General features: G+C 32.2%; 1 protein-coding gene across 1 annotated transcript; it reads right to left on the bottom strand.

Moving 5' to 3' along the window:
• LOC139526984 (GTPase Era, mitochondrial-like) lies at nucleotides 1-14,900 on the bottom strand. Its single transcript, XM_071322186.1, has 11 exons — nucleotides 14,798-14,900; nucleotides 11,454-11,597; nucleotides 10,807-10,934; nucleotides 9,643-9,720; nucleotides 8,741-8,787; nucleotides 7,720-7,781; nucleotides 6,401-6,513; nucleotides 4,120-4,770; nucleotides 2,690-2,839; nucleotides 1,430-1,510; nucleotides 1-863 (listed from the first exon to the last, which is right to left on the bottom strand). Exons 1-11 carry the CDS (start codon nucleotides 14,862-14,864, stop codon nucleotides 729-731), a joined length of 1,656 nt encoding a protein of 551 aa, XP_071178287.1. The 5' UTR covers nucleotides 14,865-14,900; the 3' UTR covers nucleotides 1-728.
• Between the last annotated feature and the right edge of the window lie 2,784 nt (nucleotides 14,901-17,684).

The raw sequence follows: 17,684 nt of genomic DNA, 5'->3' as shown, positions 1-17,684 counted from the left end.
AAGTAATATACGGAAAAAACAGATTTTTATTTTACAAAATTTATATCTGGATACTATCTTATGATCATAAACAAGCTTCTGTCTTAGTTTGGAAGAAATCAAGGATATTTTAAGAAAGTTATTAAAACTTCAAGAACTTTAACCACAGAGTGAATAATTGTGGACCTTGATGCTGTCTCTAACAGAATGTAGGATCGCTATGTCTCGCTTTTTCCACAAAAGTCGAAGGCTCGACAAAAATCAACAATCTGATCTTTTAAAATTCAATAAACGAAATAGTAATATGAAAGCCAACCAATAAATTACATACTCCTAATTTTGGACAGACACATTAAGCATGCAGCAGCTTATAAAGATGTGTATATGAGTGTTCAACCCTTCTTGTAGCATGGAACTGCATTGTTACACCAGTCTCAATTTGCAAATTAGATTTTTTTTTCTGGTTGTAGCCGGAGATTAAGTTATCTTTGTTCCACTCTATGCCAGATGTTTTTGCAAGTTTAATTTGCAGTCTCAGATTAAAATGATAAAGTTTACACCTAAATGCATTAAGTATCACTTGTTTTACTTCCAGGCTGTTTTGGCAAGTTTTATTTGCAGTCTCATAATAAAAGTTCTCATCTAAATATGATTAATTATCCTGGTATTTACTTTCTAGCTGTTTTTGCGAGCTTAATTTGCAGTCTCAGATTAAGTTCTCATCTAAATATGATTAATTATCCTGGTATTTACTTTCTAGCTGTTTTTGCCAGTTTAATTTGCAGTCTTAGGTTAAGTTCACATCTAAAAGTATTTAGTAATCCTTGTTTTGCTTCTTGTGATATATTCCTGATGTTTACGCCTTCTTTACCAAGTAACAAACGCTGAAAAATAAATAAATATTTCATTATGAGCCTTCTTCCTATTCTGTGGATTCCTTATTATTCATGTTATTTGTGGGGTTCTATATTTTGGGGAATTAATAGGAAAAGGTTATCCACACAAGAAAATTTGCTGACATGTCGAATAACTAAATACTCCAAAGTTAAGCAATCACAAATATACATTTTTCTTTATTCATTAAATATGTTTACCTTAGTTAAATCAATAAATATACAAACTCAAATCTTTTTTCAAGAAGTTTTTCAAGACCTTAAGCATAAATTGAGAATATTACCAAGGCATGACCTAAACAAATCAACAAAAGACAGTCTCCAAGGGATAAATTACAAAGCAATGTGTAAATTTATAACGTTGGTTTCCCCATTTGAATAGTTTCACACTAGTAATTTTTGGGGTGCATTATAGTTTGCTGTTCATTGTGGGTCTAGGCTCTGTGTTGAAGACCGTTCCTTGACCTATAATAGCTTACTTTTATAAATTGTGACTTGGATGGAGAGTTGTCTCATTGGCACTCATACCACATCTTCCTATATTTATCAAAACTTACAACTTCAGCCACCTTGGGAGTTTCTATGTCCATTATTATAGACAGTGTACCAGTTTCATCAACTTCCCATAATACTATTTCCTGTTAAAATAAAATCATAGATTCCTTTAGGGCTGTTCCAGAAAATACTATGTCCCCCCTCCCCCGGGTAAGGCAATTTTTAAAATTTTATTTTGGTGGTTGTTTTTAAAAAAAACAAAATGCAAAACGAGTGTTGTTCTAATTTATCTTATTTCTGAGGTTGTTGGGTGTTAAAAAATGTGCAGTCCTTGTGAATGTTGGGGGGGCATAGTATTTTTTAGAACAGTCCTCATTGTAATTGTATTGACAGGAAAAATATAGGTCTTCAGGGTCTCATCAGCACTCATACCACATCTTCCTATATCTCTTCAGGGCCGACCATGCAAATCATCCCATAAGACATTTTCAACATTTACACATGTTAATCCTAATCAACATCATGAACATATTAAACATGTTTAAGTAAACAAATTTTGCTTGTCCATTTAACTATGTATATATTTATTCATAAACTTTCTACAGAAAATTTTCAATTCTATGTGTTTCCATATAAATGTAATTGTGTAAATCAAGAAATTTTTAATGTGTATTTCATAATTGCAATTTTTGAAGAAGTGTGACATGTGTGACATTGATTTACAATGTATACTGCAAACCTAAAAAAAAATAATTATACAATTAATATTAAAGCTTGAAGAATTTTAACATTTTTACTTTTGCGAACAGTATACTGTCACAATTTTGTGCAATAATAAAATAAACCACTGTGCCATGAGCCCACTTTTTCAAAAAAATTAAGTTCCTGAACTCCTCAATATCATATCTTAAATTTATAAAAAAAAACTAAAGGGAGCTCACCTCAATAGATATAAGCAATTCATTAAAGTTTCATGCAAATTGGTTAAAGCATTTTTGAGTTAGTGAACGAATGTTGGTTGTTTTTTAAAGTCTTTATGTCCCTCCAAACTCCCATATCCATTTTATAGGTAATTTATAGTTCCATATTGAAACACTCAAATTAATAAATTGTGGGTGGCAGCAATATATACATGTATTTAGAATTTTGTAAGATTTATAAGATAAGGTATGAAGTGAAAAATTTATATTTTCCTGGTTGGGGTCTTAAAAAAGTGCTCACCCCACACCAAGCCCCATAAAATTCAAATATTGAACAGCCCCTACACAGATGCTGTTTCCTCTGCTAGGGTGTGTTATGTTTAAAATCTGGTTATCACTTACAGGGTGTAATTGATAAGGCATATTTTTTGGTAAATACTCCAACAATTTTTCCCATACAATCTGTTTTGCAATATCAAATGGATTCTGGTCCACCAGTACACTGCTGTGGTACATCCAATCACCAGTTTTTGCTTGTTTTACCAGATAATCCTAAAATATAATTAAACTGTATTATCTCTTTGGTAAAAGTGAGGTAAAAAAGTATATTTCATAAACCATGTAAACTAATTGCATTTTTCATTCCTCATTCATATGCTAACAAAACCTTTGAATAGACTTATTAAGAAGGGATATAGTTACTAGACTGTTGTCAGGTCATTAAAGATTGCATATTTTGGCGTTAATATTCTTATAGGGTCTTTGCATCGCAACTAAACACATTTATTCAAAAACCAGTTGTTGGCATGACACGGGTTATGTTCTTCTCATATATGTTATGATGGTATGATACTAAACCCCTAACGGGAAGGACTGTGCCTGATGTTCATATGCGTTTACTTTTCTACATTGGCTAGAGGTATAGGGGAGGGTTGAGATCTAACAAACATGTTTAACCCCGCCGCATTTTTGCGCCTGTCCCAAGTCAGGAGCCTCTGGCCTTTGTAAGTCTTGTATTATTTTAATTTTAGTTTCTTGTGTACAATTTGGAAATTAGTATGGCGTTCATTATCACTGAACTAGTATATATTTGTTTAGGGGCCAGTTGAAGGACGCCTCCGGGTGCGGGAATTTCTCGCTACATTGAAGACCTGTTGGTGACCTTCTGCTGTTGTTTTTTTCTATGGTCGGGTTGTTGTCTCTTTGGCACATTCCCCATTTCCATTCTCAATTTTATATATAAGAAAACTATAAGGAAATACATGAAAACTATATACATTGTACATGATATATGGAAATACATATTTCAAACTTTACCTTTAAACTGAAAAGGGGCTTGTCTTTTATTATATATGTAGCACCAATTTTAAGAATAATATATACAACTTATGGGAAAACATTAGGTACAATTTTGTTCTGTGTGAATATGAAATGTTTTCTAAAAATGTGTGTGTTATCTTTAACTAATATATAAAAGGCCTTTAAACAAAATCAAAAGGTCATAAATAATTTATGAACAAAACACTTGTAACTAAAGCTGCATAATAATAATATCTAAAATTCTGAACCAGTATTTTTAAACATCACATATTTCTACTAGGATTGGCTAAACAGAGTTGGAATTTAAAGGATAAAGCTTGTAGAGAGTATAGTTTTTTTTTTTAAATCTATCATTAAATAATGCATGAACCACTATGTAAAAACACTGCAAACCAATAATAGATTATAAAAATGTATCCTTTTGCTTAGATTTTACAACATTGGAATGCAGCAATTGTCAAATCTCATACTAAAACTATTTCATTAAGAGAAGTGTGTATCTTTAATTTTACCTTTAACTCTTCCACCCCATCATTCTCCAATGCTGAAATCATAAACACTCTACTGAAATATGGCCAGCCCTCAACATCCCTTACTTCTTTAGCAACACTTTCAATTCTCTTTATATATTCTGTATACAGACGCTGATTTTTGTCTTTATTTTTTTCAGGTTTTGATTTAGTATTGTCTGAAACTATCTCTTTAACTTCATTATTTTGAATAGTGACAACTTTTGTATTATCAGTGTCTTGATTTAATTGAGGCATGTCAGATGTTGGATTACTGTCTAAAGAACTTTGAATGTTTTCAGAAGCGTCTTTTTGGTTTTCAGCTATAACTGTTTGGTTTTTAGATGCCTCCTTCTTTCTCTGTTGGAGTGAAATAACTGGTGTTTTATAACCAGAACTTTCCCATGGAAAAGCTTCCTCTTCCTTTTCAACAACTTTCTTTTTATCTTCAAGATAAGCAGAAATGTCAAGGTTTCCATCAGATGCCACAACTTTGTCTTGTATTTTTTGGAAAAAGTTTTTAGCATCAAATTCTTGTTGCCTTTCCCTTTTAAGTTGTGATCCTGTTATTTGAATATTTGTTCCACCTACTACTCCTCGTGTTAACTGTCTTGTTATTGGAATCAACATAACTTTCTTTTTCATTGCGTCTACCTATCGATACAAAAAAATAATAATGATAAAACAACCGTGACTCTATAGCCGCCGTCACTTAAGATTGGCACAATGATTTATGTAAAAAAAATTTGATTATCAGTCGCTTTTACTCAAGATGATGTTTTTCAATTAGCGGAAAAAAATCCTTTCTAATTCAACTATCCACTACTGTCCTACCTTTTATTGTGTTTGCACTGTATAATCCTGACCTTCTAATTTTTCCAGATTATTTACATTGTAAAACCGCCATCTTGGTTTCAATGAGGATCTCTTATTTCATAATATAATCGTCTCTCTCCGGTAATATCGTTGTCATTGATGATACATTTTCCCATGCTTTTTTGCGTAAAGATTTTTGGAATGGAATTTTTCTTCTGCTATTTGAAAAACATCATCTCTAGTGAATGTGACTGATATTAAAAGAAAATTCAACTAAACTCATAGTGTCAATTTTACATGACGGCGACTATAATGTACTTTTTACTTGTTTGTCTGCCATCGACAGATAAAAACGTTTCTTTTTTTTATTAGCTCTACAAGAGAAATCAATAGGTGAAACATTGAGGTCAGCCATAGAAGTCCTGGTTAGTATAGAGTATAGAGGTGAAGTGAAATGTTAATCAATATAAATGTATAATTGTTATCGAAGGTACCAGGATTGTAATTTAGTACGCCAGACGCGCGTTTTATCTACATAAGACTCATCAGTGACACTCATATCAAAATAGTTATAAAGAAAAACAAGTACAAAGTCCTGGTTTAGAGTGAATGACTGAAAATTGATTGAACCATTATTTGCCATAAACAGCAATATGCAATATTCAATGATTTCAATCAACTGTGAATAGATCATCCAGTCTTACATGACAGTGGTGGTAAAGCATCTACCTCTATTCTTCTGCCTATTTTTTTCTTATTTGGTGGCAAGTAACTGATACTCAAACTTATTGTCTTCGCCTTGGCCCATATCACCATGTTCGGTCCCTTGTAATTCTCATATCACAGCTTTAGGGAAGTGGGGCTTATTAGCTTTGTCACAATGGCTGAGAAGTTATTACTGTCCAAGAGAGTGGTCCAAGACAAGAAATAACAGAGTATCAGATTTTCTAAACAAATATATTGCAAAATACTATCTACTCAACACAACATGAAGCTTTTGGCTTGATTAATGGTCTCATTCACCGGCTTGATTAATGGTCTCATTCACCAAAAATTTAATTTATTAATGGACAATTATCATAACGTTTTGTAAGTGTTAAAAGAGGTCTTTCTTTTAAAACTTTCCTATTCAATTCTCTGTGTTGTGTCTGTAATTACAAAACAATAGCAAATATATCATTTATAGAATAAATTGCCAAAAAAACTTTTTATTTTTTCTATTTTAACTTCATCAGCAGGAATATCAAATTGCCCTAGCAGACTCACATGATAACCATGTTGATTAAGCCAATATCAAAAACAAATCATTAAGTTTTATCATAATTTTAGAAAATCGAAAATACACTCATCAAATCTTCTAGATAATTGAAATACAGTCACAATTTACAACCCAACCCCTCATTTACAGTCTCAATTTTACTATACTCTTACAATACCGGGAATCTAGTGCAGTATTAATAATACTTACTTTATTCAAAACAAGTATTGATGGTGTATTTTTGTGTAACTGTAAAACTTTTAAGACTTTCTGATCTAATGCATCTCTGGTCCATTTGTCAGCTGAATCAACAATAACTGCAACTATAGTAAATATTTACATCATCAGATTACTGTCAGAGTAGCAATGGACAACACATGATCATAAAATTAATGCTAAGCACACACTGGAATAAGGTACTGTAACTTCAGAAACTTTTGTGTGTATTTAGTATTGCGAATTTTAATTATTTTTTTCGATACAAGGAAAATCTGCATACAGACATATGTATCTTCAGACATCAGAATGCGAGTTCTTATTATTGGGATATTCACCCAGTCACATTATTTGCATTAATAAAAAAACTCACAATAATTTTAATTCACAGTAACATAATTAAATTTTTTATCCTATATCTTTGGAAAGTTATATCATGAAATGTATTATTTTCATAGCACATTTAAATGGATAATTCAAGAAAGTGGCAAATGAAATACCAAGTGCTTTTTCAAAGAGTCAATTTGGCATATGTCATCACTTCATCAAATTTTAACAAAATGCTTTTGAAATAGCTCTTCTATTTTCATCATATAATATATTGATTTGTAAATATAGTAAGCTTTTAACTGAAACTTTCAAACCTCTGTGAATCACAGCACATTGCATTTTTTTGATACAATATATACAAGCTTCAAGAATCAACTGGTAAATTATGTTGTATAGAGTTGACAGAGACAAAAACATGTTAATGAGCCTATCCTACACCAGGAGTTATCAATATCCAGATATTAAGATTGATTGATTCATGTTTAATACCATCACTTTAAGCACTATGATGATATTGGTGGCAGTCATTTTTAGTTCTCAGAGTAAGGTGTAGTGGCTTGTGGTAACTGTCCACCTTAAGTACTTAAGAAAACTGACAATGCTAGTCAATAAAGATAGTTTGACCACAGAGACCATTGACCAGCAAGGCCCCACTAGAAATTAAGAAGTGGGTGAAAACATTGAGCTTCAGTTGGCTCCTCATCAATGATGTATCCTAGTTCAACAAAAATGCATTTCAACCTTAACTCTGAAACATCATTAACTAAGAATTATGAACAAATAAAAATTAAAAAAAACGTCCAAGAATTACAAAGGCCAGAGGTTCCAAATGTGGTGGGGTTAAACACGTTTTGTGAGATCTTAACACTTGCTGTATGAGTATATTTTTTATAATAGTGATGTGTGAATGCAACCATACACACATCAATCATTATTCAAAAAAGGAGGATGTAAAAAAAAAACTTGTATTGTCTGAATCTTACTCAAATCAGCTGATTGTACTCCAAGTTCAGGTCCATACACCATCTCTTTCTCTGTGTTGTGTCTGTAGTTACAAAAGAATAGCAACTTAATTTAAGAAAACAAACTCACTTTATCAAATTCTAAAACATGTGTACTATGCAATAGTATGTTTCCATCAGGTCACATATTTTCAATGAAAAACTCAATCTTTGAGATACAAGAATGTTATAACTTTGACTTTTGATCTAGCAATAAGTATGTAAGTACATTGGCTAGAGGTATAGGGGGAGGGTTGAGATCTCACAAACTTTACTACATTGGCTAGAGGTATAGGGGGAGGGTTGAGATCTCACAAACATGTTTAACCCTGCCGCATTTTTGCGCCTGTCCCAAGTCAGGAGCCTCTTGCCTTTGTTAGTCTTGTATTATTTTAATTTTAGTTTCTTGTGTACAATTTGGAAATTAGTATGGCGTTCATTATCACTGAACTAGTATATATTTGTTTAGGGGCCAGTTGAAGGACGCCTCCGGGTGTGGGAATTTCTCGCTACATTGAAGACCTGTTGGTGACCTTCTGCTGTTGTTTTTTTCTATGGTCGGGTTGTTGTCTCTTTGGAACATTCCCCATTTCCATTCTCAATTTTATTAAGTACAGTATTTGGTAATCAGGAAGTTGATGAGAATCAGAAAATACATGCCACAGCAAAATATGTTCACACAAAGCCTGATAATAATTTAAGAAAGCTCTTATGCGTAGTTCCACAAACAGACAGAGATAAAACAGTATACCCAACCTCCTTCAGATTGGAAGGAAATAAAATTGACATAAAAGAATAAAAAATCTAAACATAAAGATAATGATACATTTGAGAAAAAGAGATTGAAGTTTAGTAAAGTAATTTATACATGCTTTTGTTTTCAAACACTGTAGAAGACAATCCATTATACATTATTATTTCATGTTCACTTTTACGTCTTTCTTAGTTTTCTGAATTGCCTTTAATTTTAACAAAAAACCTTTTCTATTATTGCTGTACCTACTTTTTCATTTTTGATGCTGTCATTAAACCAGGTGTGTCTACAAAGATCTGTAAAATGAATGTAAACAATTGTTAGTATATTTTAAGATGTTTGGTAATGCTTTCTTCCCTCACATTTCATGGTATCTGTGGTCAGTTTAGCATCAGATGGGTAATTATAAGTCATGCTAACCCCGCCACATTCTGTATCACTATGTGCCTGTCCCCAGTCAAGAACCTGCAATTAAGTAATTGTCATTTTTTCACTGTGTAACATGATTTTATTCATTTTTGTACACAAATCAGGCCATTATTTTTCTCGTTTGACATGTTTTACCTTATTAATTTAGGGGCTTTTAAAACTGACTCAGCAGTATTTTTTTTTACTCTATGCATGTTGAAGGCCTTTTGTAGCCTACTATGTGGAATGGGTGCTTTGCTAATTGTTGAAGGGCCTATGGTGATCTATAGTTGTTAATTTCTGTGTCATATGGTATCTTGTGGAGAGTTGTCTCATTGCCAATCATAACACATCTTCTTGTTTTTATATTAACATGTCATTGTACGTTTTTTATGTAAAGTGAGGATTTATTTGCATCCTTTTAAATTGGTAGTTTGCACCTTTAGCTATGTTAGCCATTAGTCTGATGCCTTAGACTAGTAAAATGTTATTCAGAATAGTAATTTTATGCAACACTTTGTTTACACACATAAGGAATATAATTGAATATTCAGTTTGTCTTCAGACTAGTAGATGGAAAGGATTTGGTGCAGATTGCCACTAAACAATATATAGAATTAAAATGTTAACCTGCAATTTTTGAATCATAAAGAGAAGAAGATATTGTTTTGTAAAACTTTGAAAAAGTAATCCTTAATGCAGTATGAAATCATCAAACAGAATTAATTAAATGTACAACATACTATCTGTGTATTGTCTTCTGTTAAAACTGCATTAGTGTTTTTCCTTGTGGTGTGAACTTTACTGGACACAGATGATACCTGAAAAACAATACAGAAATCATATTAGCTAAAATATATAGATATAAACTGTTGACACAGAGATATGTCTTGCCTGTCAGCATAAAATACAGAAAACCATGTCAGCTAAAATATACCGTATACATGGTATACAGGGTTATTTCCGCGTCTCTCATTGAATAATGTATACAAAATATTTTGGCAGTTATTATTTTGGGCAGATTCAAAACTTTTATCAATACCTTTGCATGAGCCTTTTAAATTGGCGTAATTTATTTGGGCCATTTTGTTTAATCTGTGAAAAATAAGCGAAAATTTGCACCCCACGAAAATAACCTGCTATACGGTATATAGAGATCAAAAACAAGATCTTTTAAGAGGAAACACACACTGATATCTTTATAAAAATTTAGACTTACACCTTAGTATGTCAATCAAGAGTAATATACTTATATGATCATTTTTATTAACTTCAAGATTCAAGTAGTAATTACTTGTTCAAGTAAATTGTAAGAAGTCTATTTTATTTTCCCTGATTAAATTATCTCCCCTTAATCTTCTCCAAAAATTACCTCTGGTTTGCTAATCAACTTTTGATTCCAGTTAAACCTTTTATCTCATTAACTAAGCAAAGAAACCCATTGCACAAAGTTTTTAAGTAACTGCACAAGGCCTTACAAATGTGTTCCCTGGAGGCCTGTAAATGAGCAGCATTTTGAAATAACAGGCAAATGAGATTTACATTTTCATTTTCATTGAAATTACACTTTTATGAATAGTAAATACAACCATAATAAGTGGCGGACAATTAAATACTTTATAAGAGTAATTATATATATTGTAGTCAAGAGAAATCTAAAAGTAGAAGAAAAAAATACTTTTTTACTTGTGTAAGTAAAAAAAATGTAAATATCTAAGGGACATAACTCTACTTCTAAAATTATTTACCTGTACACGTACCAGTATATAAAATAAACTTGTATAAGTATAACCCCTGACTGGATGTTATACTGGTAATTTAAATAGGAGAATTTAAATCAGTGATTATGAATTTGACAGATAATGCCTCTTTATGTATCAATGTGTTATAATATTGTGAATTCTTACTTTCCATCCCATAAGCCTGTTGACAAGGGTAGATTTCCCTGCATTAGGTATACCAATAACAGCAAGTTTCAGAACTCTGGCATCTAAAGGCTGATCAGGATTTCTTCTCAAGTTTTCATAGTGTGCCTCTGTAAAAAATATAAAATTCATATTGTTCGTGTCCACACAGAGTAAACCATTCTTCTTTAAAAAACATATTATCATGTTTATGTGTATGTCAGGGTAATACTTATACAATATATATAATGCCCTTTCAAGTACTAGTAGGAATTTCATTTTCTTGATTTACAAAAAAAATGTACTAACCTTAATGATGTTTTTTACAGGAGAGATAAATCTTGTATGATAAATTTGTAATGATTTCTATTGGCTTTTGTGAAAGTTATTGGAAAAAACATCGATAAAAAAATTAGCTTGTTTAAAAATTGAAATAGTACAACCCATCATGTGTTTGTTTTACTTTTTGTTAGTATATATTTTCAATGTTTAAAGTTTACATTATACTAGCTAAATACATACAATTTCTATTTGTAATCACATGATGGTAAATAGAAATATTATAACAATGCTACCTCTTTAATCATACCCCTGTTCTTTTTTTTATACTTTGTGTATAATGTTCATGCGATGATGTACATAATTCATACTTGGTGTTTTTTCAATAGTCTTTTCATCCATGATGTCATCAAAGCTATCTCCATCACTGTTAGCTACACTGTTTGACTGGTCTGGTGCTGCTAATGATATCTGACATTTCTGTATGAAGTATGAAATCCTACACCAAGTTGGTGCTACAATGTAAAGAAAGTATTCTATGAATATGCCAGGGGATCAAATATACACACATATACACACATGGAAAAATTCTCCTATATTTTTAGTGGTACAAGGGTAACTTTTTCATGCCCTGCTGGTTAGAACAGGGTAACTTTTTCATGCCCTGCTGGTTAGAACAGGGTAACTTTTTCATGCCCTGCTGGTTAGAACAGGGTAACTTTTTCATGCCCTGCTGGTTAGAACAGGGTCAATATTTTCATGCCCTGCTGATTAGAACAGGGTCAATATTTTATGCCCTGCTTGTGAGAACAGGGTCAATATTTTATGCCCTGCTGGTTAGAACAGGGTCAATATTTTCATGCCCTGCTGGATAGAACAGGGTCAATATTTTCATGCCCTGCTGATTAGAACAGGGTCAATATTTTATGCCCTGCTTGTGAGAACAGGGTCTTTTTTTAAACACAGTATAGTCAAGTCACATGTTTTCCTATGTCATATGTTTTTGTTTCAACCACATTTTGTCGAATTCAACTGTACATGTACACACGTACAAATGTACATTGTGGCGTCTTTTTCAGTTTCTATAGTTGGAACAACAACAGCGCTACAAGGTGACAAATGCAAGACATATTCAAAGTCGCTTTTAACAGTCAGGGGACTTACTTAAATGAGTGATTTTCTAAATTTATTAAAAAATAAATATGATATACAGCAACAATCACCACATTAGTGGGTCCTCACTATGGACAGGTACATACAGAATGTGGCAGCTTAAACATCGTAACTGGCACAAAAACTCTCCCCTAACATAGGACAGTGTATGTGTATAATCTCAGACATTGAATCTTTCTAAATATAAATTGGAAATAACTTTTGAAAGTGGTATGATTGCATAACATAAACATTACTGTACAAGCATTATTCATGTTATTTGTTATTAGAAATAGCTGAGAACAATGCCTGAGATAAATATTTTGACTAATTTTTTACACTATATTCATCTGAACTTGGCCAAGTATGCCTTTCGGTTTTTGAGTTTTTGATTACTGCATATAGCACCCTTTGGTGCTTTGATTTTTCATGTAACCTCTCAGAATTTTTCTCAATAACTATTCTAGTGATTTGTATTTTTAACATTAAATTAGAATGGCTGAACAAGTAAGTTTAATTTAATTTGTTCTTACGTCTTTAAACAGTCAGGGGACTTACTGAAATAAGTGATTTTTAAATCACTTATTTGAGTAGCAAAATTGAAGTTTTGTCACAAATTGTGATTTTGTAGTTTTACCAAAATTTTAAACACACAGGTTTAAAAAATATCTTTTCATTAATAAAATTGGAAAAAATTAACTTTTTGCTTCTTTTATGTAGCAAGGTTTATGCCTTTGATGCTATCATTTATCTGCAAATTCTATTTTAGTTGAAAAAAAAATGCTATAATAATGGCTTTACATAATAAACTCATACTTTCTTAACAGATTTTTCCCAGCAGTGGGAGTATTTTTCCTGTAAAGTTCAAGGTTTCATCTTTCAGATTATGTAATGAAATTCTACTGTTCGCGATAAAAATTTCACTGTTCGGGGGTGTTGAAATTAGTGGGGGTTATTAAAATAATGATACTTAAAGAAGTGATTTTTAGGAAGGAAATTGAGGTATGATACTTAAAGAAGTGATTTTTATGTCATTACTGTGGATTCATTTATTTTCGTGGGTACCAATTTTCGTGGATTCAGGAAAACTTACATGTTCGTGGATATTTGATTTCGTGGTTTTGTCGAAGTCTACAAACAAGCCATAAGAAAAGGAGTAGGTTCAGTAAGACCCCTTTTTGGCCCCAAAATATAGCAGTTTTACAAAATTGTTAAAATGTAAACCTTTAGTTATTTATTGGACAGTAGAATGCTTCTGCTACATAAATATGGGCTGTTTTTGACAATACAATGCACATATATCCGGTACTAGCACCATTAAGTCATGCTAAATTACTGAAATCCTCATAAGTCTAGCATTTTAGTTAAATTTTAGACGGTTTTCGTGTAAAACGAAAGTGGCCGCATTCGTGTTCATCCTTAATATTGAAATGTAAGTTGTATTTTATGATAATACATAACATATATATAAAGGTTGAGGATGAACACGGATGCGGCCACTTTCATTTTTACCAAAAACTATCTGAAAAGTGACATTTTTCGGCATATTAGGTAGATTTTTCATATTTGAGTTTGAATCGGATCGTTTTTAATGACTAAATCTGTTAAAATCTTTCACATAAACTAATTAATTCAAATAAAATAGACATTAAGTTTTTAAAAAGTGGTCAAAATCTTTCGTCAGATGAACCTGAAATTTGAGGCCAAAATCGGTCCTTACCGGACCTACTCCTTTGTCATTCGTTGAACATTTAATTTCGTGGTTCAACTGTTCCCACGAAATCCACGAAAATTGGTATCCAACAAATAATAATGAATCCACAGTATCCTAGATTTAGTACAAGGTAATCACCCGAAATGACCTGGTCATCCTAGACAACACAGATGTTGGTTCTGATAAGTTTAGAAACATAATTAGTCCCTGGATCATTAGTATTCTATATTTAAAGCTACAGTAAAATTAAATCACTTCTTCTAGTGATTACTTTGTACTACTTAAATAGGTGATTATTAAAGAAAGACAACTCTTACTTTCAACCTTTATGGAAATAATGTTACTTAAATCAGTGATTTAGAAAATCACTCATTTAAGTAAGTCCCCTGACTAATGAATAAATGTTACCTGATGATCACGTTTCTTTGTTTAAATTGAACATGACGTCATAACTTAAACAACATCACAAGTAAAATCCCTAACAACAGAACCAATATCGGAAACATTACGGTATAATATTTTTGTTTCTTTTTTAACAGATTTTGAAGAACTTTACAAAATAAAATAATTCATGCAGACTTCGTCCCCTTTCACAGGTAATGCCTGCCTCATATTATGCAGTCTGCAACCTGGGTCTAGAACAGCATCTATTATATACGGTCTAGAACAGGATAATTCCTGGCGCATATTTTCTGAGAATGTCTAAAACAGGGTAAGTTTTTCAAGGTTTTCTGGCTTAAAAAAGAATAGTATGATTTGGCAAATGCTGTCGGCAGATTTTTACCTAAAAGGATAGTCAGTAACCCACACAGGGTATAACACACAATTGATTATGATTTATATGTTTACCTAATGAATAATTAGAACTTTTATATGACAACTGAACGCCAAATCGTCTCCACATGGGCGCAGACATCTTGGAAATAGATGTAGTTTCGGCCCTAATATCTTTTCGCCACCATAACAGTTTCTTCACTTTATCTGATTGCCGAATAAGAAACAAGTAAGTTTTAAACTTTTAGTATATATTTATTTGGTCTTGAATGTATGTCAGCTGAGCCATTATAAAAGTTGGAAACACTGAGCCTATATATGTTTTGCAATGAATAAATGTGAAGAATGATTATAATCAAGTTCAATGTATGTAATAACAAATTGATTATAATCAAGTTTAATGTATTGTAACGTTTTTCGTTTATTACATGCATCATTGGGTTTTATTATCATGGTATAATTAGATTACTTATTCTCATTAACCGTTATAAAGTAATTCCTTACAATCTATGTGTTTCGCCTTCAATCAGATTTTAATGGGCTGGTGCCCTGTTGCTTTGTTTATACAGGTGCCTCGGTTGACCTCAGTTTCCCTTTGTTGACCTTAGCTCCGGGCTCCGGGCTCCGGGCTCCGGGCTCCTGTATTATAGCTCCTGTAGAATATTTCTTTGTTCAGAGACATTTAACCATATTGTAATCAGGTTACTAGAGTAGTATAAAAGAGAGAAATAGATAGTGCGAAGGGGGACGAGATACGATATACGAGAGGATAGACGATTTTGTGTACGAGAGGAGTGTACGTAGGAGATTTAGGATTATGTCACCGTATTGTTGAGCCTGCAGTTAAGATGTTGTAAACTTGTATTACTGTTACATGTACTTTGGATGTTGAATAATACAGTATTGAACTTGTAATCGACTTTGTGTTTATGTTAACTTGCAAGACATCGTTCCGACTACACCAGGATCCATTTATTTATTTATGTGACCAGGATTCCCTTAATCACGCTACCAGAGACTTTAGGGTTACCCTGTTAAAGAGTATACTTGGCATTTGTCGTCCGTGAACGTGTGAAACGTAGACACCAAACAACAAAGCACATACACAAGAATATGAGTTCAAGTTGCATCACGGCAAACTATATATAACCAACCAAACACTTTTTCGTCACAGTATGTAATAACAATGATAATTGTAATGATTTTATGGTTCTGATCCTGCCTGGAACTAAATGTATTTGATTGTTATAGAATGAAGATAATAACACCTGTCTGAACTTCTTTTTTTTTTAATGTTTCATGCATTTTATTATATAAAAATGTTTTTCTGTTACAAATCATGATGTATTGTTCTATGTGTACATGTTATGCTGCCCATCAAGGGCCCTTGATTGGAATAATAAAAAAAGTTCATCAATTTCTCTTCTTCTTCTTTAGTTACGGAATACCATCAAATTTTTTAGGATTACTGTCCGGCGCATGCCTGTATGAGGTCGTTTTAAGTTCATTTTTTTAAAAACTTTTATTTATTTATGAAATTTACAATTTTTTAAATTTCAATTTTTACATTTTTTATATAAGTTTTTATAACTATAAGATAAAAACAATAAGCACATTCAGTTTAGATGAGAGTATGTTTTAAGGAGCCCCCCATGAGTGAGTGCATCCTTAAAGTTGCCTGTAGAGGTTTGGTTTGAGATATCGGGTGGTAATTTGTAAGTTAATAGTATCAAATTCCCTCCCCCCAAAAAAAACATTAAAAAAAACAAACCGGCAGTGACTATTTTGCTGGCTCCAACAAAATAGAAAGTATGCTAATCTAATTTGCTGTCTATGATTAAAATGTCTTTATTTAAACCAGGAAATTGGCATATTTCTATAGCAATATAAAAAAGAAGATGTGGTATCATTGCCGCAATGAGACAACTCTCCACCCACAAAAGACCCAAAATGACACAGAAATTAACAATTATAGGTCACCATACGGCCTTCAACAATGAGCAAAACCTATACCGCATATATATAGATATAGTCATCTATAAAAGGCCCCGAAAGGACAATGTAAAACAATTCAAACGAGAAAACTAACGGCCTAATTTATGTACAAAAAAATAAACGAATAACAAATATGCAACACATTTAAACAAACGACAATTCCACTGAATACAGGCTCCTGACTTGGGACAGGCACATATATAGAGAATGTGGTGGGGTTAAACAAGTTAGCGGGATCCCCTCAAACATGGGACGGTGGTGTAACAGTACAACATAAGAACGAACTATAAAATTAACTTATTAGATGGATAAAAATACAAATAATACAAATACAAGTGGACGTGGTTATTTTGAATGATGGCAGATCTTTAAGGGTTTGTTCACATTTGTATTTAATATATCTTAACTATTTCTAGCTAGCAGGTCGAACAACAGGTGACTGTTATGGCGATTGCCAAATAAACGGATCACCAGATGTAACAAAATGAATCTTAATAATTAATTTAATACAAAACACAATAAACTTACCGATAAGAGATGGTATACCGCAAATATTAGGTGCAAAAATTGGAACACATGCATATCCGGATTTCTACAATAAATGTATCTTCAGGGATGTTAGGAATCGAAACGGTATTTGGAAGGCCATGTAATTTACCTAAATTTAAAATAGACTCTTGAATTTTGAAAGATTCAAATAGAATGAATGATCATATTAACCCAAATTCAAATACAATACAAGCCCAATAAAAAAAACACCCGAAGAAGTCTAAATTGAAAACAACTTTCAAACCTTAATTTAGTTTGTTCTTAAAATGTCCGCGACGATCAGAGAGTTCAAAAATCCGTTACACAAAATAACCTAATATATGTACATGTAGATATTATACTTCGGTCTCTAGAGATGACAAGACTAACACTATGCCTATATTTGGAACTATCACGTACAAACACACGGCATTGGATA

Source organism: Mytilus edulis, chromosome 6 (assembly GCF_963676685.1).
Source record: "Mytilus edulis chromosome 6, xbMytEdul2.2, whole genome shotgun sequence".
Lineage (NCBI taxonomy): Eukaryota > Metazoa > Mollusca > Bivalvia > Mytilida > Mytilidae > Mytilus > Mytilus edulis.
This window is presented reverse-complemented; position numbering and strand designations above follow the sequence as displayed.

Bases quoted from the DNA above. Each gene is read 5' to 3' on its own strand.
- LOC139526984 (XM_071322186.1), bottom strand. From the start codon at position 14,864: ATGTCTGCGCCCATGTGGAGACGATTTGGCGTTCAGTTGTCATATAAA. The intron at 9,721-10,806 runs GTAAGAATTCAC...ATTGTTTTTCAG, and splicing joins ACAGGCTTATGGGATGGAAA to GTATCATCTGTGTCCAGTAA. The intron at 4,771-6,400 runs GTAAGTATTATT...TTGTATCGATAG, and splicing joins CAATACTTGTTTTGAATAAA to GTAGACGCAATGAAAAAGAA.